The 27,700-nt window shown below is 38.2% G+C and overlaps 1 protein-coding gene across 2 annotated transcripts in view; it reads right to left on the reverse strand.

The window, feature by feature from the left end:
• The window catches only part of igsf3 (immunoglobulin superfamily, member 3), a 119,507-nt gene extending 96,447 nt beyond the window's left edge, over nt 1–23,060 (reverse strand). For both annotated transcript variants that reach the window (XM_047370975.1, XM_047370974.1), the window contains exon 1: nt 22,455–23,060. In XM_047370975.1, the coding sequence (XP_047226931.1) occupies nt 22,455–22,494 (40 nt within the window). In that variant the 5' untranslated portion in view covers nt 22,495–23,060. The remainder of the gene's footprint in view (nt 1–22,454) is intronic.
• Between the last annotated feature and the right edge of the window lie 4,640 nt (nt 23,061–27,700).

A 27,700-nucleotide genomic window follows, 5' to 3' on the forward strand; every position in this document is an offset into this window, starting at 1 on the left:
TTATACAACTTCAAGTGTTATGCTTAAAACAGTCTGGTCTCAATGTCAATACATGTCATTTTGTCATATGAAGAAATATATTTGACTAATTTTGACATTCTGCAAACTTGTGAAATAACTCATGACTAATTTATGGATTATTAATCTCATGCACTGGTTAATTTGTTAAACTCTGAAATGAAAGATGTCTTCTTGTTTAATAGAATGACCACTTGAAATATTGAATGTGAAGCAGCTCCAGTGAGAAGACAATGTTTCTTTTTAATACTAGACTGTTCTGAATTTTCTCCCTTGATTCTAAATATTATGGTTTAGAAAAAAACAACATAATTCATTTCTTCTTGGCCGTGTAATATCACATAGCTACATGTTTTGTAATGTCTCCTTCTGACTGGGTAAACTGTACTTTTAATAGTCTCTTTTTATTGAAGCTCCAGTTGCTGCTGAGGAGCTAAGTGCTAACTGAGAAGACATAAGTTTGAATCAGAGCGCCCAGCAAAAAGCCTTGCCTTACTGTTTCGAGTCCTGGAACGATCACCCTCTCAAGATTCAGTTCGGGAAAAAACGTTTTTGCATTGTCCATTTGGCTAAATTCATCTAATTCTAGTGTGATGTTGCTCCAAATCTTTTGTATTGTTTTTTCTTCCCTTGGACATGTGTATATCACTACCTCATTAACTTTGTGCATTTTGTTTTTTATTATATGCAACCCAGGTCTCACTTAGAAGTGAGAAACTACCAACACCTAACAAACGTTGCCAGAAAGGAAATCTTTTTCAACCTGAGTGAGCTGGAAAGCTAGAAAAACAACTGTTTGTGCTGTCATTTCTCCATCAGCTGAGCCTAAAGGCAGGAACAGAAACCAGTAGTGATTCACTTAATCCTTTGAGTAAGCCAACAGCCTAATTTTGGACAATCATGTGTACTGTTTTTTTGCCATTGTTTTTGAATTCAGATGAATTTCTGGTTTTGGAAGCAGTTCTAAGTTGTTGAAGAAACTTTGAATTTGTCCTTTCTCCACAGAATCTGCCCTTTCTCTTCACTCTCTGATTAACTGTAGGTATAACAATTCAAACCCCACAAATCCCTTTCTTTAAACTGAGAGATCAATAGAAAAGTTAATTATACAATTTGTATTTTGAACATTTAATTCCCATTTAGCCTGTAACAAGAAACATGTATAATATAATTCGTTTAGCAATTTTATTATTTAGATTTCCTTTTGCTTCTTTTTACCTAATAAAATATTTGGTAATTTGATCTTCAAGTTCAATAGTAATAAAATATATTTTTTCTACCATGATTACTAATTCTACTAAATTTTTCTAATCTTTTAATTTAATCACTGACATAATTATCAGTGACATCCAGATGTACCTCCAGATGCTGAAATAAATAGAAATATTGTTGTTTCTTTACATTACAGATTGTTTAGTGGGAAGGATATAATTCATACTTTAGACTGATTCTTGATTAATTATTAGACTGATTTATTTATGGGCATCAATACAACTTAAAGTTAGTTTAATATACTATCTACACTACAATGATAAAGAAAACAGAATTTACTGGTCAAAGTCAACAAGTCAATAATTCTGGTAACACTAAATCAATCTGTTTTTTTTTCCAGTATTTCTTGTCAACATGCTATGTAATCTAGCCAACTGCTTGCTGTGATCTTTAAACTTTTCTTCTGGTTCTTTTTAATGCCTTGTTCCATTTTCTTTACCCCTTTCTTTTCATTGTGTGTTTTCTGGTCAAAACAGTTCAGGTATATTCTTAAGTGGAGCCATTCAGCAGAGATTGGTGCAAAGAGGTTGGTAGACACTAAGTGTTTTGCATTTTTTCCAAACCCGACAGACAATTTTAAGCAAAGACTCGAATAATGTTGGTTTTTGTTTGATTTCTTAATGGGAATCACTGTGACGTATGGTCCATTTATTGATGTTTGCCCCTGTTTTAGAAATGGTCATTGCTGTTACTCCATTCAGATAAGAATTCAATATAACCATAATCATATTTGCTTTGTGTGCTTTTGTTAGTTCTTTGTGTATATAACATACTGTCTGTACTGCAGGACTACAAAACATTTAAAACCAATTAATTTATAATTGTAAAAGACCAACCAGTCTGATAAGTTGATCACTACAGAAACTTGGTATATAAGAAATGAACAGCCTGAAAACAAACGCTAAACTTCAGGGTAAAATTGTTGACTTAGTATTTCATGAGAAAAGTTGATGCTTCTTGAATCTGTTTCTTTTAGATATGATAAGACTAGTATTTACCTCTCAGTAATATAGCACTTCAAAAGGGTCTTCACATATATTATTAACACATGATCTACAGCACTGGCAAACAAAAATGCCTCTTCCTCAAATGATTCAAAAAGCTTTAAAAAAGGTTTCTGCTGTGGTTGTAGTATCTGATCACAAATTGGTCAGAGGGGTCTTTTAACAAGATCAATTTGCATACCAGAAAACTCAGAATTCCCGCATGCACTAGTCCTTTAACTCAGTAATAAGGGATCATTTGCAAATTGCAGCTATAAAGCAATAAAACATAAATCAGCATATGCCATCTTTGTCTTCTTAGCTGCCCAATGCAGTTTCTATTAGGGTTAGCCAATGTCTATTTTTTATACTATTTACCTTATGCCATTGTATACAGTATCAAAGTCTCCCGAGACAGGCTTGTGACATTGCATTATGAATGCATGTATTTTAAGCAACAAATAAATAGGTAAATCCTTAAACAAAGGGTTTTAAGATTAAAGACTAAACATGTCAGAATCAGAATCATATTTATTTTTGATTAACCATGTCAGAGACATGGAAGAACAAAATTTGCCAAAGTTGTGTTTGTAGAGCAATGTTATATTTTTCTCACTATTCTACATGCCTAACATAATCTCATAATGTTGAGTCAGCTTACCATTTATTTTACCTCGTTACCCACCGTCGCTGCTGGGCAATCTTCTTTTAACAACATAAGATCGCCAAAGTAAAATTTTTCTAAACCTTGTCTACCCTACATGACCTTGTTCTCTCTTTTTAGATGGCTTCAAGCTTTCCAACTAAAGACCCCCCTAAGATGTGCATGGAGCACACACACAAGGAAGAAGGCTTTGCATCATTTCATTTTATAGATCACTGGGGGCTTTGGATCAATTTCCTACTTTCCCAATTGATGTCCCTATTTTGTACCTCCCTTCCTATTTCCATTTTGTTCACATAGACAAGTTAATACCAATATTCTTTGCAAATCAATTTTTTCCCTTTAGTAAGGTATATTCGCAAATTATGGAGAAAATTAAGTCCCTTCACTGTATATTGTTTTGATCAACTTTTTAGTAAATATATTTCAACTCCATTTGTTTCTTATTACCCATTAGGCCATTTGGCTTATGAAATATGACAAATGCCCCTGGTGGGTGCTAATTGATGCATGGTTGATATGAAGCATCCCATTGCATACAACTCAATATCTGTACACATTAAATGACCAAAGCAGCAAAGGTACAAAAGGGAGAAGCGCCGAAATGACCCATTAGAAGCTTTTTCCAAAATCCAGTAGCTTTTTCCTATTTTTGTGACCCATTACCATTGTCACATTTGTGTTTTCACCGTTGAGAAACAGACTTTTTTGGGTATTAATTCAATTAAATTAAATTCAATTCAAAAATACTTTATTAATCCCAAAGGGAAATTAAATGTTGTTATAGCTCATATTATGAAGGTTTCCTCAAAGAGCCGTTGTAGATGCTGATGGCTGTGGGCAGGAAGGATCTCCTGTAGCGGTCTGTCTTACAGCAGATCTGAAGAAGCCTCTGACTGAAGACACTCTGTTGTTGTAGGACAGTCTCATGAAGAGGATGCTCAGGGTTCTCCATAATGTTCTTCATTTTATGAAGAATCCGTCTTTGCACAATGATCTCCAGAGGTCCCAGAGGAGTCCCCACAACAGAGCCAGCCTTTTTTATCAGCTTGTTGAGCTTTTTAGCCAGTGCTATTCTCCTCTTCTCTTTAGTTTCTTCAGCTTACAAGATTAATATACGTAGTTAGTGAATCGTGTTCTTGTTTTGCTATATTCTCCTCGTGCAACTTCCTCAGCACCATGGTTAAGTAACTGTTTGGTAGTGTGAATTACACTCACTGGAGTCACTTTCCTACAGAGTGCTACAGGAATGACAGCAGAATAGGTTTACAAGAAGTAGATTCTTCTGAAATGTAACATTTTTAAAATAAGGCACTTTTATCAATGATATTGACAATAAAATCATTCAATTCAATAAAAAATTTTCAATACAGCAGTACCCTGTTTTTGGAACACCTGGTTTATCTTATAACTATTGCCACCCAAGTGTAGTTGCTATATTCCAAAAAATTCATTCAGCAGTTGCCAACTGAGTGCTACTCAGTTTTTTCTTTTAACATAATGAGTATACACATACAGAGATACTTCACATCTCTTACAGTTTTACATAATATGCAGATGATATAGAGGTGTTTTTTTCTAAGGCCTAATTTATGGCTCCCAACCTTTCAACTGTCTGCCTAACTGCGAAGCCCGTGTGATGTAAATTTCATCATCTTTACTCGCCCGCCCACTCTAGGTCAGCTACGACTTTTCAGATGTCTGTGTGCATCGCAGATTTTTGTGATCGTGCCTTTGCATGCTGAAAGCAAAAGTATTGCTTCCATTCAAAGGGAGACACCAAGCATACAGTACATTACTAGTGACCTCATGAACAGAAGAAAAGCAACAATGCAAATACAGTGCGGTGGGATTTGCCGTTTTCTCTATTTCGATAAGTTATCACTCAGTACCCACAACTAAACAAAGCTGTACTGCTATCCAGGTAAGAAATCCCTTTATTCTTTCTGTTCAGTTATTTTCTCATGAGTAGACAGTGTGCCAACTTGCATTAACTTCTTGCATTAATGTCCTCTGTGAGGCTAAATTGAAGTCCATATATCTCTAAGTGGAATGCTTAGGTTCAGTTCAATCAGAAACAGTATAAATACTGGGCATCCCTATCGGCTAGGTCCATGCAGCTCGTGGTCATGAAGACAGAGAGGTATTAGGCCTTCATGTTTTTCTGAAAAACAGGAGGCATGTTTCTCTGATAAGAGTCTCACTGCAAACAAGTCCATGCCAAGCGTTTATATTCTGTTACCAAATCCAGGCCTCAAATGTTTGCCTGAAATTGAACTCCCACTGTGACTTCTACTTGGGTCATCTACCCGTCTGCTCTCACTATGCTAACTAGTTCTTATTTATGGCTCCCCTGGGCCACAACAGTCATAACCCCACCTGCACCGTTGCCTATAACAGCTGGTGAGCCCAAAATTAAAGCACATGGAAGTTTACAGTGCAAAGTCACTTCTGTGTTTGGGTTATAATGACCAATAGCCATAGCTAGTTAATGCCATAAAAAGGGACATTGCTACTTACCAGAATGTCTCTGTATTCCTAGTTTGAGCTCATTCATATTCTCTCCATTTTTATTCATATGCTGCTAACATTTTTCTGTTGTATCAATAGCTTAGGCCAGATCATAATCTATCCTTCTCAGCAAAACAGCTGCCTCTTCATCCTCTCTCCAACACCCTCAGCTGCTTTGCCTCCCTGTTTGACCACAGAAAAAAAGCAGGCTTTGGAATCACATTTAATAAACACATAATGATTCCTCTGATCTATTCAAAAAACAGCCTGCCCACCATTGTGATCAACATTCATTAGGTTTTCCCTTGCACATCCTGCAAAGCAACAATTTATCAAATGCCACATGTTGCTTTATTAATCTGCCCTTAAACATTGAAAAATTTCAAAGTATGCAAGCACACTCTAGAACTCACTAGGAAATACCATGCATGACTCTGCTATTTTGCTTTGGAGACCTGCAGCAAAAGTCAACAGGGAGAGTCTGGGCAGAGTTGAAACTCGGTTGCTTCGCCACAGTGAAACATGGCACAGCTAGAGAAACATCTTGTCATATAAATTTCATTAAAATCTAAAAAGTATGTGTCAAGTCAGCTCCTTACTAACCATATTGTCAATCAATAATTAAACATAAAGAGTGAGTGAATATGAGAAGCAGCATCTTTCTAGTTAAGAAGAGCACCTCTGTAGCTACAATGAAAATTTATTCAGTGACTGTGAATCTTGGATTATATAGACAGGCTTTCTGGGAGCTTGGTATACAGTCAAGAACATAACAGATTTTTATGTTTAATACAGGCTTTGATGAGCAGAAGGACTGCTTATGCAACATGGTTTTGTTTACTTCAGTGCTCAAAACTGTATTATCTAAGCATAGGCCAGCTTCTGGTATTAAGGTAATACAAATGTTTAAACAGTTAAGGTTTATTTAATGTCCTTTTAATGACATGCCAGAGAAAGTACTGGAGACACCGGATGTTTCCCAGCTGTTTAAAAGAAGAATACTAGACCTTTACGGACAAGAAAGACATATTTGGCTATTTGGAAAGGTTTCCAGTTGTGATACATATAATTTGCTTAAGTATTAAACATCAATGAATCACAGTCTGCCTTATAATTGTTTTACAAATGGGGAACATTTTTAAAATATGCTTTTCTGAAACAAAAAAAAAGGCGTTCGAGTCATTTTAGTTGGAATATTTTGAGAAAATGCAGATAAGCTCTGTAGAAATAAAGACAGGTAGGGATGACTGATTATTTATTGGGAACTCTTTTTGCCCTAGGAATATGATGCTGATGCATGAGGACACAACAACCAGGCAAATCCCTGAGTTTTTTAGCACAGATTTGATCAGATAGGAAAACGGTTTCATTAATCAAATATTAGCTGTAACACCATTGTTGACACTGAGTGTCTGAGCCAAATGAAGGAGACATTTGAATCCAGATACTGTCTGAGTAGTTTGACCTTCTTTTTAACCACAGCATGTGTAGCACTAGCTTAAAGTGACTTTTTAGGGCCGAACGACATCTTTCTATAAGAAAACTGTGGACTGTGGTGAGGTTTGACAGACTGTGTAAGTAGCATTTTGGTGACTACATTGCTGTAGAGCTGTTTAACCTCATAAGGAAAACACGTACTAATTCTGTGGAGAATATTGACATCTGCATAATTGCTGCAAAGCTCCTTAACATAAAGTACAATTGTGTTTTGGAAATGAGAGGGCTGACGTCAATGGGATTTAGTAACAATGGACAGAACTGTAGAATAAGTTGTGTTGTCTATTTAATTGCTGCCAGAATTTTTGTTTTAAACTAAAACTAGATTTTTGTCACAGGCAGTTATTTGCCACTGTGGTAAATTACAGGCAGACTGGACTCACCAAAGAGCTCTTTTAAATCCCTGCCTAGGGGGCTCTTTTGTTACGTCTCTAAGCTATTGCACTCAGAGCACCTGGACACAGCTGAAGGACAAAAGTTGCAAAAATGGTAATATATGACCTTTAATAAAACAATATTTTAAAACTATGGTCTGCAAGTAATGCCCAACATGTCTATCAAGCTTCTAAAGCACAACGTTTGACTAGTTATCCAGCCATTATCAGCTTGACACACTTCCAGTGTTCCTTTACAGAACAGCAAGAAACCATAACCTTTGAGAAATCAGTAGATTTACTTGGACACTATTAAATTTAGTAGGTATTTATTTAAGAGTTTTGATAAGGTTTAGGTATCAGAGGTTATCAGTTTGTTCGTGTCAAATAATCACCAGAGCCTACTTATATCTACTGTTGGAACTGGTAAGCTAAACAAGCCCGGGACTGGTAACAGAGGAGGTCAGACTGGTCCTTTCATATCGGCCCATTCACACGCGTACTCACAGAAACACACACACACACACAGACACTATTCCAGTACATTAAGGGCCTCCATCTATACACCCCTCACTTAGTCCATTAACTCTTTGTGGACACCTGCTACCCTACTAACCTCCACTCCCCAGTCCTCCCTACCCCCAATAGCCATAATCATCCTGACCTCCTCGCTACAAGCACACACATCCCCCCCCCATCTTGTCTGTGTGAATACACGCTGCGGTCCCAAATGTACTCTAAGGCTTTGTAGAAAGCAAAAGCCAAAAAATTAACCTTATCACATTATGTCCTGCAATCAGCAAAATAACTGAAACGTTTGCATACATTTTTCTAATAAAGGAAAGGGAGATTAAACTAAGACACTGCTATTTTCAGTCATTATCTATCTCCCACTTGTGTACAATTATTCCTGACAGCTGCATCCACTTAATATACAGTTGTTAGCGAGTTGCCAATCATGCAAAAATCAGCTACGGCGTTTGTGCATAAAGCTGCAGATTTAGAAACAAAAGTAATTAAGTATTAATTAGTCGACTTCAAACAGACATTTTCTGCCATTGTCTATCATTTTGCCTCTCCGGCTGTCAAAGACATGAGCTGGGTCAAATCATGCATTCATGAATACACAAAATGGATACATGCACACAGACCCAAACATGCATCCACCTTTTTGGGTTGGACGAGTGAAGTAGAAAAATGGGTAGCTTTAGGGAACACAAAGAGAGCTGAGAGATTTTTGTTGTAGACAGTAAGTTAGATGCGCTGTCTGAATGTGAAACACCAGGCCGAGCATTTGTCACCGCTTGTGGATCGGCAGAGTGCGAGCTGGGAGCGGTAGCCATAGTTACGGTGCCTGGTGTGCATCCCACCAGCGTGGGATCTGCAAGGGTGGAGGATCAAGCGGGGAGCAGAGGGAGTGTAGCTGCATGGAGGGACGGTAGCTCGTGGAGTTCTGTGGGTGTTTGTGTGTCAGTGTGGAGGAGTGAAGTGAAGTCCTATCTCCAGCTAGCCACTATCATTGCTCTTTACACAGAAAGGCAAAAAAAGGAGGGAGGAGCAGACAAATTCCTAATGATGAATAGAGGGCTTAGTTTTGTCTTTTACTTTAGAATGGTTGGAGATAAATTTGACTGTTAACCATAAAAACTCCCGCCTTTGAGGAGGTTGAAACCATCTAGTTTGTATCAAAGTTACTATGAGTTTCTAATTAGTGATCTTTGAAGAAAGGGTGGGCAGGGCACAATGTTGTTTCAAAAGCAGTGGGGGAGGGAGGTCAGGGGTTATTCATTGCAGAGGAGGCAGCTGGAGTGCTTACCGTGCACAAGGCAGAGAGCCATGCAAATCAGCCCTAAAAGAACAAACCGGTTCACTAATAGCTAGAGGGCTGTTTTGGGGTTTGTTATCAGAAACACGCAAGATACAATCTGAAGTGATGAGCTGGCTTATCTACAGGATTCTATGATTCTGGGGAGGAAAGGAAAGACCAGACGGTTAAACAGACGTCATGGGAGTAGATTCAAATTAGATACAAAGCAGGAGCTGCCTCTGCTCTGTGTCCAGCTACAGTTCTTAAAGCTATACTTAAACTACAACTATACTACTATACTGCTATACTTAAACTACTGAAGCAGGCAGGATTGATCCTTCTAACACTTTGGCCACGCTTCAAATGCAACCATGTGGAGGGAGGGTCTTCTAAATATTTAGATTTTTTTCTGTCACGTTGGCTTAAACTCATCTAAACCTCATATATTTTCTTTTAACCTTAAAATCATTTCAAATCCTTGATATCTGCTCACAGTTATTTCCTGAGAAAAGGTGACTCCTACAGTAATATTCTTTAACAGTTTATCTTCTGAGGTGCAAACCACATGAACCAATGACCCTTGGATCATTAACCGTTTTTAAGTTAAGATGGCTCAGAGGCAGTTTGTGCATAATTAATGCCCTGGATGAGCCCATTCTTCCAACCCCTATGCTTAGAGGGAGGGGCTTGTCTCAATCAAAGATGGCCAAAATGCAAAGAAAACATTGAAAATGCTTTTTTGTGTTTTCATAAATAAAATAAGGGTTTCTAAATCCCAAATCAGGTTTTAAAGAATCCATGTAAAATTTTCTAGTTAAGCTTTTACCAGTCTAAATATTTAGATTTTTGTCTAGAGATGATGATGAAGATGGAGTTCACATGCCTAAAAACTGGGAAATAGTGTCTATAGTTCCTCCTTAAATCAAATCAGAAGAAGCCGACTACAGTTACACTATATACAGCCATCTTGTCTAACAGCAATTACACTGTGCACAACATGGGGAGTTGCACAATTCGGGGCGAAACCAACACTTATTTTTCAGGAATGCTTGTGCCGTCCCTGGTGGGATGCTGCCCTGGGTAATGGGCCATATCAAAACCATTCGTGGAGAGGTTGCTGTGTGTGTTTGTGGTATATTACTTCTTTGGATCACGTTCCACCAGCTCTAAGTATCAAAAGTGTGAATGTTACAAACCTTCTATGACTAAAGGCCAATGTATGAACATCAAAAAAGATAAATTTGTTGTCTTACTCAAGGTGCCAGGAGCACAAACAAAGTTATTTCTGGCCGGGAAATTTCACACCTTACAAGAAGTTATGTGCAGAACATTTGGAAAGTCCTTATAGGTACTTCCCACTGTAGTATTTGTCTGTAGTAACCACACCACTCTGACCTGTTAGTGACACCACACAAGAAAAAATATCTGCCTAGAATATGTGTCAACAGCTAGAATAAGCAAATCAGGGCAGCAAGAATAGAATGGTGCCATTTTGTTCTTGTAACCCTTGGAGAGAAAACATATTTAGTATAAATAGGTTATATATTATATATTTTAATTTTGTCTCAGAGTGTAAACACCTTAGAAATTCACAAGTTATGGCTGTAAAACATGGGGTTGTAATCCCAACCGTAGCTCTCCTCCAAATTCAAGTGAGAAAACTGCATCAGCGATATTCCTTTCTGTGAACATTGTGGTGACTTCATAGTAGCTATAAAATGTAATCGCTATGACAGAATGATTGGTTTTAGTTTTATTTCGCCTCTCTCCCACCAATTGTGACAAGACATACAGTAAGTCAAAACTACTGCAGAATTTAACTAATTGGCCTTGTTTTGGACACTACAACTGCACACAAGAAACAACCAGAGTAAAATACAAGGTTCTGTGAAAAAGAATTCTGATAGGAGTAACATTCAAGGTCTCGTGGTTAAAATGAGCGTTTTGTTTCTCATCAGTCAATCGTCTTCTCCATGTGAGGGAAAGAGAGAGACCACATCCTAAATCTGGGTCACAGGGGGAGGATCGTCATTTAAAAAGCAGACACTGTATGCTTGAGAAGACATGCTGTGATTACTCATAGCTAACTTTAGTTCAATCAGTTCAAACCAAAGAAGAAAAAAAAAAAATGGCTTCATATCTTCTGAAGCTCCAATGGAACAACGGAAGGCTTTTCGCTTGGATAGGAGACAGTACGAAGTTGGAGCCGGAGAATTCACCGTAGCTACAGTAAAACTAGTAACTCTGTGTGAGTTTCAGTAGCAGAACGTGAACCCTGTAATACAGGCCAGTTACTCGCCCTATGGCTATTTGACACTAACTAGTATTTGCCTTAAGGTTCACCTGAAGCAAGAAATTACCCCTGCACAAAATAACCCCCCCCATTACTGCAATCAAACCTACTTTATCCAGTCCTATAGAAGCATCCATGATTGGCATGAACAGATATCAACAAAGAGAGTCGTGCTTTGAATATGTACCAACTTTAAAATATGTTTATTAAAAACTTTTTTTATGAGCTGACAGCCTTGCTTCTACTGTACTATTGTTTTGTCTTTTGACAGTTGAGTCAACAATGTTATGATATGATAAAAAAAACAACAGCACCAAGGGGACCTTGTCATGAGGGTACACAAAGACATGGTGCTGGTGCTTATTTTGCAACCCAGCATGTGTGCAAGTACACCATGTAGAAAACAAAAAAACAACAAGGAGGGCACACGGTGCAATAATCAGAGAGCTAGCTACACAAGATCATGATTCCCCTGGCAGCCAGAAGCAGGGCCCTGGATTCTTGTGACAACAACCAGCAAAACTAATAAATAACAAATCTCACAATTTTTCAAATGATATACAAAACATAGAACAGAACCAAAAGCACCTAGACGGTAAATTATTACGTTGCGATACACTGCAATATCTCATGCGTAAGCTGAGGACTAAAAAACACAAGAAGCACACTGCCAGAGGTTTTACAGCTGACTCAATAAAAGGACACACTGGCTTGGCCACATGCAAGATAGAATGTGTGATTTTTGGGTGGGACGCCTCCAGCTGTCCTTCTCATTTGGGACAGAGGAGTGGCATCAGGGAGTGGCACTTCAGACGAAGATGAAACTGACTCTTAAATATTTTAATAAATAAATAAATAAAATGTAAAGTGTAGTGTGCTATTTTGTTCAGTTTTATTTAGCCCGACACCCCTAAATAAAATAAAGTCTGGCAAATAGCCTTTATGAGTCACTTTATTGGTAAATAGAGTCCACCTCTGTGTAATTTAATCTCAGAGTAAACAGCTGTTCTATCAGGTCTTCACCGCTTTGTTAGAGAACATTAGTGATCAAAAAGCATCAAGAAGACCGAGGAACAAAGCAGACAGATCAGGAAGAAAGCATTGAGAAATTATAAATAAGTGTTAGCTTATAAAACAAAACCTCAAGCATTGATCAATTATCATTTGAAAATGGAAATAGTATGGCAAGGACCAAGACCTGGCCATCCAACTAAACCGACACGCTGAGAAAGGCGGGAATTAATTAGAGAGGCAGCCAAGAAGTTAAGAGGAAAGCCATTGTTTTAAAAAAGAAACTGCAGAACGAGACCTGTTTTTTTAGTTTCCACAACCCATCTAGAGGGACACACCTAACATTTGTTAGAAGTTGCTCTGGCGAAATGAGACCAATTTGAATTTTTTTGGCCGACATGCAAAACACCATGTATTGCATGGTGAAACATGGGGGAGCCGGCATCATGCTGTGGCGATGGTTTTCTTCAACAGAGACAGGGAAGTTGGTTAGAGTTGATGGAAAGATGGATGGAGCCTAAATACAGGAGAATTCTGGAAGAAAACCTGATGGAAGCTGCAATAGCCTGGAAACTTGGGTGTAAGACACCCCACATAACAAGAAAATAAAAAAATAACTTGGATCAATGCATATGAATGTGGTAAAAAAGTGAAACTCAAGATCTTAATCTAATGTAAGTGGGACCTTAGTTGGGCTATTTTAAAAAAAAAAAGAATAAACAAAAAGTTCAGCCACTAAAAGTGCAAAGCTGAAAAAAACATTCCCTCAAAGGCTTAGAGCTGTTATTGCAGTAAAAAGTGGTTCTACACAGTATTGACTGATTGCAATACTGAATACAAGCCAGACTTCTCAGTTTTTTATTGTTAAGAATTAGTACAATCATGCACTTCTTTGGGTTGGTCTATCACATAAAAGCTAAATAAATTACAAAATGTGAAAATGTTCAAGGGGCATGAATACTTTTGCAAAGCACTATGCATATTAAATCCAATCATCCATCGTTTCTCTCTCTAAAACTAATGCTCACAGTACCAGTTCTGTGCAGCAGATAATTAAACTGAATGTGACTGGTTTTTATTCCCTTTCAGTTTTAATTATAAACCTGCTTCACATTAGAAAATGTACAAATTTAATGAGTTTTCCTGACAAGAAAAAAAAAATATTGTTTTAACAAAAAGCCCTCTCAAACATTTGTGGCATTTGCCTGCAAAAGACATAAAAATTTAAAGTGTGCATGTGTGGCTTTAAGTGTCATAACTTGCTACACAGTAAAATGTTCAGGAAGAGTACGCACGCAAACACAGAAGCTAGTTATGCCTAAATTGAAAATGAGCTTTTAAATACCGCCATGTTTTGTGATTGCTCCAATTATGCAGCACTGGCTTTGAACCTTGCTGATTTGCTCAAAGTTTGATGGCTGTATAACAACTCATAAATTTTCACTTTTACAGAAAATCAATAGCCCTTTAATAAGGCAGGATAGGAGGCTCCTGTTTTAGGATTTTCTCTGACTTGAAACCAGTAATCAAAAACAGCATAAATAAAACTCACTAAAAAGTAATTGGAAAAGAGGCTCCCCATATTTCATAATCAATCCAGTGCTATTAAATGTGTAGTGGTTTTGAATAAAGACTGTTTTCTATTGCTGGACTTTTTTTCACCAGAGTTTATATGATTTCAACTTGCTTTTCTCACAGTGCAGATAACTTCAATATAGGAATTTTACAACCCATAAGGAAACTCAAAAACCTGGAAAAGATATACTAGATAATTTTCATGCCAATACATACTCCACAAAGAACAAAGAAATATATTGTCTCTCTTGAGTCTGCAGACATTCTTCTGCTCTTGCAGTCCTGGTTTGGGAGTTCTTGCAGCTTGTTCTTGATGCATATTCTGGTCAAGATTTTTCACTTGCATGGTCTCTGAGAAATATGAGGTGAGTTTGCTGCAGTGGGATCACTGCCTGTAAATTCTGCATTTTGGTTCTTGTGAAGTATGGAATAACACCAAGACAAATTCTTGCTGACAAGAACATGTTAGGATTAATGTGGATAAACGTAGCTACCTGTACCTAAATGTGGTTAAATGTTCCAATTCTAAGCTTACTCTGTATACAATCTTAAAAGATAAAACAATTTCAAATCTGGCAGCCATTACCCCAGTATTCCACAAGTGTAGCTCTGCAGTCTCAATAGTAAAAGGTTTGTTTTTCTATCATGCAGGCAGAGTTGTTTGTCTACCTATAGGAGACACTTTTAAAGAGGAAAATATTCATATTTTGCTCAGATTTTAATTGGTTAGACATCTCTACTACTGTAAGTAATTCTAATGTGAGGTCCTTGCATATCTGATACGCATATTTTACTTGTTTGGGAATACTGAATCCAAGTTCCAGCTTAGCAACAATGTTTAAAACAATGCCCTGAGGTGTTGTATTAAACTCACAAGCTTCTTTATGCCATGCATTGATTTGGTTTTTTGCTTTGCTTATATACTTTTGCTAATTTGGGTTCAGACATATGTTTGGAAGAACAGAATAACATATCAAAATAAACACCAACAATAACCTTGCTGCTGTAAGGCAATGCAACTAAATGTAAATTTTATCATGCCAGAAGCAGCCCAAGTCACTGCCCTAGCAGAGCTGAACATGCCAACATTTTGCCTTAATCCGTCCAACTGTTCTGGCTAGCACAGGATCCAACACTATAGGTGTGTTTTGACTGTACAAACCTTTTCCAAGAACCAAGGTTGTTTTGAGGTCCTTTACTCGGCTGTTTTAAATTTTGACGGTAGAAAACAGGAACCAAAAAGTTTTGTAAAATAAATCCTACCTTTGAAAATTGTCTAAGTAGGCAGAAAGTTTTAAAAGTACGCAGAACCCGTGGGTGGGTCTTGTAATGTTAAACATTCAACTGGCAGACCATAACTATTGTTTTACAGTATTCCTTCCTTGCGGTCTCAGGTAACTCACGTTTCATTTCCACAATAAGCTTACAAAAATGTTACAAAGATACACCACATGAATGAGAATCATGCAGGCAGTTTCTCCACTTTGAGCTGTGCTTCAGAATGTGTGGAGTAAGAGCTCATTTATTGAATCTAAATAACACAGTAATCTTTCATTATTTCATAGTCATTATGAGCCGATGCACCCACAAGCCATTGAAATTTGTAACATTATCAAACTTTGCATTACTAGAGCTAAGATAGCCTTTTCTGGGATGGCAATTTTGCAGAGGTTATCATGCTATAAGCTAAGCTTGAACACCCCAGAAAAGATGGTCAGAGAGAGGAAAAAAAAACAACATAATGTGTTTTCGACTCCCCTTCCACCTAATCCTACCAGCCGCTTTATTACATACACCTTGCTAGTACCATTTTAGATATTTTTTGACTCTTTTTGTCCATGTTGACACCATGGCATCATGCATCATGCAGTTGCAGCAGATTTCTTGGCTTCATATCCATGTTGTGACTCTCCCATTACACCACATTTGAAATATGCTCTGTTGGATTAAGATCTGGTGACAGTGAAAATTATTGTAGTTCAGTGAAATCATTGTCAAGGTCAAGAAGCCAGTCAGAAATGATTCCAGCTTTGTGAATTGGTGCATGATCCTGCTGAAAATAACCACCAAAACATGGGTACACTGCAGTCATAAAGGGATGCATATGGTCAGCAACAATACTCAAGTAAGCTGAGGGGATTGAATGATTCTCAGTTGTTGCAGATGTTCTCAAAGTGTGCCAAAAAAATATGTCACATCATTATACCACCACCACCATGCTCAACATTGCTGGGCAGGATATGGCCATGCTTTTATGCCGTCTATGCCCAATTCTGACCCCACCATCTGAATGTAGAGCACTGAATCCAAGACTCACTGAACAAGGAAACCTTTTTTCTGCCTGCTATTGTCCAATTTTAGTGAACCTGTGTTAATTGTAGCCCCTGATTCCAGTTGTTACGTAACAAGGTTGCCAAAGGATTGCTACTGTAGCCAATATGACTTGCGTGTTGCTCCGTTCAGAGATGCTACGTACAATATTTGTAATGGATTATTTGAGCTACTGGTGCTTTTTATTAGTCTACCCATCCTCATCTGATCTCTGACATCAACAACACATTTTCATCCGCACAAGTGCCAATCACTGGATACTTTCTTTTTTCTGACCATTATCTGTAAACCAGAAAGATGGTTGTGTTTGAAAATCAGCAGTTTCTGAAATATTTAGACCAGGCTGTCTAATACCAACAACCATACCACGCTCAAAGAGACTTAAATCCCCTTTCATTCTCTTTTTGTTCTCTCTTTGGACTTTGGCAAGTCTTCACAATGTCTAAATGCCTAAATCCATTGAGTTGCTGCCACAGAATTGGCTATTTCCTTAGTTGTGTAAACAAGCAATTAAAAAGGTGTGTCCATAGCCTACTCAGTCCAATCCAGTAAAGATATTGTGCAAACAACAACTTGTGCTAAAACCTGGCTTAGCTAAGATGGCACTCCACTGCAAATGCTGGTGAGAAAATACTGCATATTGTCAGACATAATCAGCAAAATCCTTAATCTGTATAAGGTGAAGCTGTTCTCAGACCAGCCAATAATCAGAACCAATGGCAGCCTACCAGAACCGAGGCAACTGTTGGCTGCTCTCTTGTCAGCCAAGTAAATGGAAAGCACTGAGGCCTTTAACAGTTAAAGTAGTCTGCCACACACATCCTAGGTTTTCAACTTAGTTAAATAAACTGAGACTTCAGGTTGGCTCCCCATTTTAAATCCCGCTCTTACACAAAAGACAAAGTTACAGCACACAGAAAGCGTGACATCTCTCTGTGGGGGGAGAGAGAAGACATCCTGTTTGTAAAGCTAATAACCATTCGTTCCTTCGGGGGACGCTTTTTATGTGCCTTATACCACACGCCCACCTGCCACAAATAAACAAACACACATGCGTGCGCTCTCACTTGCTTGCACCTGGTTGCAAACTCAGCAGCATAAATAACCCCAAAATAAGATTTACCTGCCAGAAAAAATTTGCAGGTGACACCTCCGGATCTAACGATGACGGATATTGTTTCCGCCAAACGCAGCCGTCAGTAGCCTTTATTTTATTCATTTTGAACAAACAAAATTGAAGTGCAAACATTTGGGCAGCCTTGGGTGGCAGACAAACAGGCAGCTGGTAACACACAAAGACTTGTGTATATATCTCTTAGAAGCAAGTGTGCACAGAGCGGGATGAACAAATGACATGGCAATTTACTGCAGTGGATAGTTTATATTTTCAATGCAAGGAAGGCAGAAGTGCAATGGCCGTACTTGAGCAAGACTGCGATCGTCTCTGGTTGAAACATCATTAGTGAATTGAATTTGACTTCTGGAGCTCATGAAAATACCCCCTGCTTGGTGTTTCATGGACCATTATGGGGTCTCAACCCCAACTAAAGAAATCACCTGATGAAAACAAAGTGACCTGCTACTGGTAGATATTATTCAACAGAGCATTAGTTAAACGTATTTCATTATAGTAGGCTATGAGTAGAATATAGAAAATTACTTTACATGATAGGTTGTCAAAGCAGGAACGAAATGCCACTCTGGTGGGTACAAATTCAACCATCTTCCATACAAAAATATCCCACAGCAGAAGGCTGGATAGGAAATAGCCAAAACTATGCAGGTACAAACTGGCAAATTTGGGTGAAATGACCAGAACCCATTTGATTGCTTTCCTACTTTATTTCCTCCTTCAAACCTGTTCGTTATATGTCAACAAATGTGTTCTGTTTAACTGACAATACCATAAAACTATTCGTGAATAGTATACCAAAAAAACCCACACATCACATTAATCAAATCAATCTTCAAACTCTTCATACTCTCCAAACCCACAAGACTGCTTCAAGGATTCATGATTATGTAATATAACCTTAAACAAATAGTTCAGGTTTTTTTTAAGTGAGGTTCTTTTAAAATCCTATAAACAGGTAATATATAGTCTGCAGCAGATAACACTCTTGGTGATTTCGATTCGTATGATTCGCATGAATTCAGATCCGTTGGTTCTGGAAGCTAACATGCACGGCTGGTCCGAGAGGGGCAAAGAAAACTTAAAGCAACTTCAATCAGTGGTTTACACAAATGACATTTTATGAATCTATAATATGTTGTGACATTTCCATTGGATGGTTGTTTACAGAGAAGCTGATAATTTTTTACATAATACATGAAGGCAGGAGGTGGTGTAACACCAATGATCTTCCTGTCAAAAACACATAGTAAGAACATAAAGTGTTTCAAGTCAGAGTAACAGTCTAATAGACACGTGAAACTCAAAATAATAGCACTTCATTTTAACTAGGAAAATATTTAAGGATTTTACATTAACTTCTCTAACATCTGGCACCTATTCTGACCTAAAACACTTTTACATGTTGTTAGTAGGTGTTTCACACAGGAATACAAAAAATTATGACAGCTTAAAAGGTTAATAAAATATCGTTAACATAAACTCCTTTGATGTTTTTGAGATCAGAGTTGTTTTATAAGAAGAGAGGCCTGCTTTGGTATTGGCCCCTCTCAGACTAGTCGTTAACTTCAGCCCATGGGACCAACAAATCTGGATTTACGCTAAATGAAAACACCAAGCGAGTTATCCACTACAGGTAAGACGTCTAGCTTTTTATTGTAAAGGAGAGATGCATCCCTGTTAGAAACAATAGATTTTTGCATTTCAACAGGAAAAACTCTCTCACACCCCTTTCACCACCCCACCCCAGTGAAAGTGACTTGACATGGTAAAAGGGGAACTTAAGGCAAGGCACAGACTGGTAATCCTCTTGGCTGAGTGGGGGCCTCCAGAGGGCCGGCTTCCACTCCCACCCCCTTCCTCTGTCCACCCCCCCAGCAGTGCTGACAGGCCACCCCATCCAGGAACAGAAAAGCCATCTGGTGTTTGTTTGGGACAGCTCACACACAGGAGATATGGCAAAAAAGGAGAATGCATGAGTGTGTGTGCGTGTGTGTGAGTCACCAAGATGTGCAGGTTTAACTTGTATTTGTCCGTGAAATCCAGTAAATTACAGAAAAATGGTTATTAACAACAGAACACATGAGACGAGTGTACAATGCGTTGCAAAAGTATTTATACCGATTGGATCTTGCAATCACAAAATTCCATGTATTTTTATTGGGATTTTATGTGATAGACCACCACAGGGTAATACATAATTTTGAAGTGAAAGGAAAAATATCCACAAGTCTCTAATAGGTTTTCTTCTAGGACTGTCCTGTATATACCACGCCCCATCTTCCAATCAACTCTGACCAGCTTCCAGTTTCTGCTGAAGAAAAGCTTACCCTTGTTGGGACCCACAGCCATGGATTTCAACATTAAACTCCGGTACGGACATTTTTGGAACTTTCAAAATAAAGTGCATTAACCTTCTTCCGGCACAGCCAGGAAACGGGATAACTGCGGACTTCCTGTGACGCCACTACCCGAATAAAAACACAGCTGTTGCTACATCCGCCCTCTTCCACACCGGTGACCATCGGGATAAGAGGGAACAAAGTGCGCTAATGTCTTTTGCTGGCAAAAAGACAAATTCTTCAACTGGATCCAAGGAAGCCATACGATCATATGCAAAGATAAGTACGGATGAAATACTGTCTGTGTATCCGGTATATTCATTCATGAACGGGGGTAATTAAGGTACAAGCATTGCTTGACTGTCTCTCCGAGCCCCCGCAAACGCAAACGGTGTTCGAGAGAAGCCCCTGCAAAGACGCGGCCTCCCAGTCTGGAAGGAAGACAGCAGAGACCGGAGCGGACAGGACGGGCCGCACAGCTACAGCTCCGGAGCTAACCCTTTTGTTCACAGAACGAACGCACCTTCTGATCGTGAGAAGCTGAGGAGGTTAGCGGGAAGCTAACACTTTTTTCACTGTGGATACTTTCTTCAAACTTCATCGCCCCTTGGACAACATTTCCTCACCATGGTCAGAGGTTACGTTTGGGCAGATTAACAGTTAGGATGAAATAATCTGAACGTTTTCATTTATGAAGTTTTGTTTTTGTGAAGCTCGGCTATCTTAGTGCTGGCAGGCTATCTGCAGCACACGTGCCGGTTTGTGTTCTTTGCATGTTTTTAAGGTTAAGACAAACTTTATTTATAGGGTGATTTTAAACAGAACAGTAATCATAACGCGCCGTCCGTGCATATGCATTTTATTAACCCTGGTATTTTAAAAGGTATGTGTTTGTTTCTGGTGCTAAGCTAGCAGCTTCTTTGTTAGCCCAACTGCTAACCAGTAAGAACACGTGCTTGCTACTAAAGACTATTCAACTGAAAGGTTGTTGGTTTTCAAGCTAGTGAATAATATTTCCTGAACATCATTTACTAGATTTGATAACTAAGTAAACACCATTAAGCCCCATTTCTCCAGAAAGATTTGGCTCTTTTCCAAAATACTCCCTTAATAATATTTCTTCAAATATTATTTGAATACATGAAGGCAGCTAATTAGACACCATTGAGAAATGGTCATCCAGAAGGTTGGTTTTATTGAGCAGATCATACTTTAAAACATTATTTTATTAAAATAATATTTTATCTGATCTTGCATTGTGAATGGTTGTCTAAACGTTTGCTGATTATTGTCTAAGTTAGTTCCAAGACTAACTTCACTTCACTTCCAGATTCTTCAAGATAATCCTTGGTTCTCAAACATAAACATTGCATGGTAATGTTGCATCACTCTTCTTGGTCATGATTTCCCATCTTTAATCAACTTGTTTATATTGTACATAGCCCATTAATCTTCCCTATTCTTTAATTCTGCTTGGTAGTTTAGTTGGATTGTTTTAGCATAGTAAAGGGTTTGTTGATTGAAATATGTTTGACTTTGAGTTGACTTATTTTTGTTAATACATTCTTGTATTTTAAGAAATTGTGTGAATTTATTCCATGTGTGTGCAGAGTTTATGCTGTTCAATAATGTCAGAGCTCGTCTCACACCTTTCTATTTTGTCCTAATACCATCGCCTTACTGGGCTGGTATTCACAGGACAACCCTTAACACACCAAAATATTATTTGATAAAATATTAATATTCTCAGATTCATAATCACAACACCTTTATCATGATATTCCCACCACCATGTTTCAGTGATCATTTGGCCACACTTGCAAAACAGCTCAAACTTGGTCGGATTGTCAGAAGAGCATCTGTAAACATCAATTTTCAAATCTTGCTTCTTGGATTTAGGTCTTTCCTTTGACTGGACCATTCTATCAGATGAATATTCTTTGATAACCCACGACGTGAACCATTCAGTTCTAGTTTGGCTTTATGTTTAGGGTGGTTGTCCTGCAGGAAAGAGAACATCAGCCCCACTCTCAAGTCTTTTGAAGCCCCCAAAAGATTTTTCTTTCCCAGATTGCACTGCATTTAGCTCAATTCATCATCAAACCAATTGTGACCAGCTGCCCGGAAGAAAGAAGCCCCCATAGCATGCTCCCTCTTTTCAGTTTCCAATGATGGGGATTGTGTTTTCAGTGGACATACAGTGTTAGTTTTTCCAAATCTGAATAAAACACACTTAAATTTGGGGTTGCACTGTGACAATATGGGAAAAACTTTGAAGACACTGTGCCTACAACCGTTTGACTTCACCAATCACTTTATCCAGGTGTCTTAATGATGTGTCTACCTTAAAAAGCATTAGCTGCATTAAAAGACCACCCTTTGAAATCAGCGGTCAAACAATATACCGGCTTAATCTGTGAATAAAGTCCACATGACATTAACCTATTTCATTCACAGACAGCTGTTCGGAGACATGTTATTAATGCAGTGATCAAAGATGTGGTCTCTGTTTGGACCTGACTCATCATGACTACCGTCTCCTATCATCGTGTCTCATACAGGTGTCGTACCATTAACGATAAAAATCAAAGAACGCAAACAACATCAAAGCTTTTTCATGTTTTTCTGTGGGGATCGGACTTACCAAGCAGCGCACAGGCAAGCAGGAGCGCACCGGTTGCCATTGTATGTGTTGCTCCGTGGAATCACCACCAATATAGGCAGTACAGCTAGTCCTGGATTAGAGATGAAGAAAGGTGTACGGATCCCTGAAGAACCTGCTGGGGGTTGCCTTAACCGTAGAGTCTATAATCCTGAGCCGGCGAGTCCGGTGTGCGACTTTCTCCCCCCAACAACACACAAGCTTCTGGTGACGCGTCTTCCCCTCGCCTTCACCTTCACCTATACGCTTTTCATCGCTGACGACGTGTGCCTGGCTCCAAGGCGACCCAACCCACTCCCCCGCTTACTACGCATCCGAGACTGCGGAGGCGACCCCCCGCCACACACACACACATACACACAAACACACACAAACAGCCTCCTTGGAATAACAAAAGATAAAGTCCGGCGTGACTTGTGCGTATTTTGGTTATCCAGAATAAAAAGACTTAAAGAGGGTCTGAGAGGTGAGTGCGAAGTCAATCTGGAATACGTTCCTTTTACTGATAGGAGAGCAGCTCTTTCTCTGGCTTTTTCCACGGTAAATCCCGGAGACTATAATCAATCTCCCACCATCGCTCCGCAGAAAGCCTCAATGGGGCGGGCGCTCTAGATGAAGCAGATGCACGGCTTTGTGCTCTGGCACAACATATCAGATTTATAAGAGTGTCACTTTAGACTCCAAACATGCCAACATATAACCTGACAGTCTCCTGTAATAATTATAATAATTTATCCGTCTAAATCTTAACAAAGATTCCAAGAAAATCAGTGGGTCTGTTCAAATAAACCCACCCAGTTCGGTCTAATAAACACTGCAGCCCGTTATTATCCCAGTAGACGCACATCCGACCGTGACTTTCTCTTCCAAGGTTATTTCCTTGTTTCCACTTTGGGCAGTTTGAAAACTTACAAGCGTGGCTTTTGCTCCCACCCACTCACAGAAACCACGCCCCAGCAGCGTGGGGTCTGCCACTGCATGGGAGAGGCCAGATTTGCATTTCTCAATTAAAATTCTGGGGCATGCTGTTCAAGGATTGAATGTCAGTGGTTCAAGTGCAATCTCAGTTAGTACGAGGTGCTCCAAATGTACCACCACCTAGGGTAATATTTTAAAGCAGTAATAAAATACTACAGGTGCATCTTAACAAGTTATCATAGAATATTAATATATTCAAATATCATTGAAAGTACATTAATGTTAGTAATTTAGTCCAAAAAGTGATGATGATTTATTAGTAATGAAGACCTATGGTTCCTTAGTAAATTTCAACATTACATAGCCGCAAAAAATAAAGATTTTATTTAATAGAGAAATGTTATAGTATGACCATGTTATGGCCTACACAACCACGCAGGCGAAGATTGACATCTCCTGGCTGTTTACAGAGTGCTGTATCTAAGCATATTAGTGGAATGTTGGATGGAGGGGAAAAAGCATGTTGGTAAAGATGCACACCCAACATTGATAACAGCAGCCTGCCAGCATTGTGAAGTCCATTCAAGAGTTTGAGGGAGACTTGAAAGATGCGGACTGCAGCTGGAGTCAGTACTTTAACCTGTTAAACCCTAAGGGGTTTTTGAGCAATTTCCGCCTGACATTACATACCTTAAATAAATCAAGTATACCTCCACAGTTACAAGGCCTACATGCAAATGTTTGGTACCTTTGTAAAGGTAGAACATAAAAGAATATTTTTCCAGTGGTACCACTATTGTAACTGTTACTATGTCTGATTTATTTGTGATTAAACAAAGAAAAAAATAAACATTTTTGAGCCTCGCCAAAAGTTTTTTCTAAATGAACATTGCAAACACTATGGAAATCCTTTGGAATTCCTAGGAGAACCCCCAGGTTGCATTCATTCATATCTTCACAATAACTGCAGCAAATTTGGACTGAAAAAATTGAAACATATATGTTCCGCAAAAGTTTTAGAGGGCAATGTGCCAAGCGGAAATGGCAGTTAGGCAAAGGGTGCCACAACTTTCCCAAATGTTTCCTTTTCACCTCATGAAAAGGAAATAAAAAGGAATCTGGTCAAAAAAAGTGCTGATTTCCATTGTAGGAGTCCTTCTGCATATGACATAGCCTTTGGTTATGACATTTACTCTGTGTATCATCAAATGTACAGTTGTTAACATAACTGGAAGCTAATGGAGTAGCGCGCAAGCTAGCAGTCGGCGTAGAAGAACTAGCAGACTGTAATGTGCAAGCAAATTACATCACCAGAGAAGGTGCTAGAAAGGAAAGTTATGCCTTGTTAGAAAGGTGAGTGTCTCAAGTTTATTATGATATGAGACATGTGGGGTTGCTGCAAAGAAAAAGGTGCTTTTGGTATAATTTTGTTTACAGTCAGCAATGTCTGAGGGACCTTAAAATGTCTTTGCCTGTGTTTAAGTTGCTGTAAAACTCGAAGGTATTTGTGCAAAAGTCATTTGAAGATTAAAGCCTCCTCTTGATTATATATTTAAGAAAAAAAAACTGGCGGAGTTTCACCTAGTTTTATAGCCTGCCAAATAGGGGCGTGGCCTAGCGGGCGTGGCCACACAGATATGTTTTCAAGGCATGAGCTGAAGCTGTTTCATTCCTTGTGTCAAACCACTCTTGAATCAGACACACCAAAAATGTCTTGCCTCGGCACAGGAGAAAATGGACTGGACTGTTGCTCAGTCGTCCAAAGTCCTGTCTAAGGGAAGAGTGAAGAAGCACAGAATCCAAGTTGCTTGAGGTCCAGTGAAGTTAGAAAAAAATAAGCAGCATTTATAATGGTCACTTGAAGTTGGAATTCCAAGTGGGAATGTCACAGATATCTCATCAACCTCTTCCTCAAAATCTAATATGGCTGTCTTGCACTTGAAACTTAGTGATTGCTGGATTTAAAGAAAAACAGTTTATCCTCTCTTTTGACAATTTGAATTAAAATATGTCACACTCACAATACGTTGCAGCTATCTTTAGTGAACATATTATGATAGTGTTTAAAGTTCAAAAAGCAGGGAAATACATTGTTATTAGTTTGTTTGCTAAGCATGTAAATTAGCAAGTCCCACTGATTTTGAACTTGGAACTGGGTTAGTTGGGTTTGATGTCATTGTAAGATCCAAGTTCTGACTTCAGAGCTAATTGGAGCACAGCAAAAACAGCCACCAGTGCTTATTCCTGGTTCACTGCCATGTTCTAAATCACAGTTAAGGGCAGTCCATGCACCACCAATGGTACTTGTACCACGCTTTGAGAACCATAGGAATAGTATAACCCAAGCAGGGTTAAGTCTTTAAAGTTTATGATTTTTCTCATCTTTTTATTTTCAAAGAAGATAGTCATCACCGTTCAGTGATATCACAGATCCCTTGCATGATATACTGCATATTAAGTATATGATGAAAGAGTATTCATTGTTATTCTAAGGCTTTTTAATTAAGTCGCTCACTAATCATAAAGAGTCACCTTCTGATGCATAATTTTCCTAGCATTTTAAGGTGCAGACAGAAAGTTTCTATCCCTCTCCTCTTCTTTTATTTCCCTATTCTATACTGGCAGTGAACATAATGAAAAAAGTTGAAGATGTTAGACACAAGTTAGAAGCAAGTTAACAATCACCATTGACTTATAGGTTGCTCACCAAGAAAGAAGCTCATTGATGGCTACATAAAGTGTGTGGTTTCTCTACAACATACACAAGGACATTTCTGTAGGTTTGTAGGGTGTATGTAAATCATGTTTAATAAATGAGAATATGCATTTTGATGAGATACGTTTGTCAGATTGAGAGTACCTTTTGAAAATAGGTAGTATACATGATTTTTCATCGAAAACATGTTTCTGTATTAAAAACGTTTTGTTATTGGTCTGTTGTAATATTCTAATCTTAAATGTCAATTTTTCATTAGATGTAAGTATAAAATCATCATATTAACAGAAATAAAGGCTTGAAAACATCAGTTTGTGTGTAATAATCTATATAACGTGTTTCACTTAGTGAATTGATTTACTGAAATAAATTGACCTTTCAATAGCATTCTAATTTATTAAATATAACTGTATATATTTGTGCCTCTATGCAATATTTTCACCCTGTGCTAATAATAGAAAATTCTCATTAAATTCAAGCTTGTGCACTAAAGTTTTGTTTTCATCATTGAAGTTTTACTGTACATTATCAGTCCAACCCTGAACAGTACAAATAAATCATTAAAGCCCCAGCTTAATATGACATTCGTGCCATATAAACGTTTCACCAGCACAGTATTTATTGCTTTTCATGACTCTGCTGCATTATTAGTAAGATCTCAAAATAGACCAGCTAAAAGCAAGCAGTTTGCAGGTAAACTGCGAAAGGCAGAATAATACTCATTTGGTGTGATGCTGCAAAAAGAGAAATGCTGTCAGAAAAGGACAGAAATAGGTAATCCAAAAGGCTGTTACTCTCAGACACAGAAAGCTCCTCTCTGTGTGATGCATAAATAAATAAATGAGCAGGCCTTTGCATGTGCCTATAAAAAGTAATTTCAGTAGACCCATCCTGTTTTCTCATTACCAGCTGGGAATTGCAAGTTTCGACCACTGCCTTAGTACAACATGAATATTAGAGGGTTGGGAGACAATGAAAATGATTATTTCCAAAGATTTTGAGCTCAAATAAAACTTTTCTAAAAACGAGTAGGACAAATTTAAGTGAGTCCTTTATTTTTATTACCACAAATGCCTTACAAAAATCATTTTCAGGGGATTTTATGTGATTCATCAGCACCAACTATTTTTATAACTGTGAAATGGTTTCCAAATAAAAATCTGAAAAGTCAGGCATGCATTAATCATTTCCCTTCCACTTTAAAATTATGTACTACGTTGTGTTTGTCTATGACATAAAATCCTAATAAAATACTCGAAAGTTTGTTTTTGAAACGTGACAAAATGTTTAAGATTTCATTAGGGAGGGTATTTAAGTTTAATCCATAAATTATCCATAACCTAATATAACAATAAATTAACAGGGACAAAGAAAAAAATGCTTCCTTGTCCCTCCCTCTTCCTAGAACTGTGCTACAGTATTAACAGAAAGAAGGGAGCTATGGCATATTTACTCAGAGAAAGCAAAGGCTTTAGCAGCCAAAAAAATATAAATCAGAATAGGATTAGATCTTGCAGCGAAGCGTGTGGGTCAAGGGGTTCAGCTTTTACTAAGTCTATTCAGGTCCACTGCTGCTAAGATAATATGCAGCCAA

This window comes from Girardinichthys multiradiatus, chromosome 7, assembly GCF_021462225.1.
Source record: "Girardinichthys multiradiatus isolate DD_20200921_A chromosome 7, DD_fGirMul_XY1, whole genome shotgun sequence".
Lineage (NCBI taxonomy): Eukaryota > Metazoa > Chordata > Actinopteri > Cyprinodontiformes > Goodeidae > Girardinichthys > Girardinichthys multiradiatus.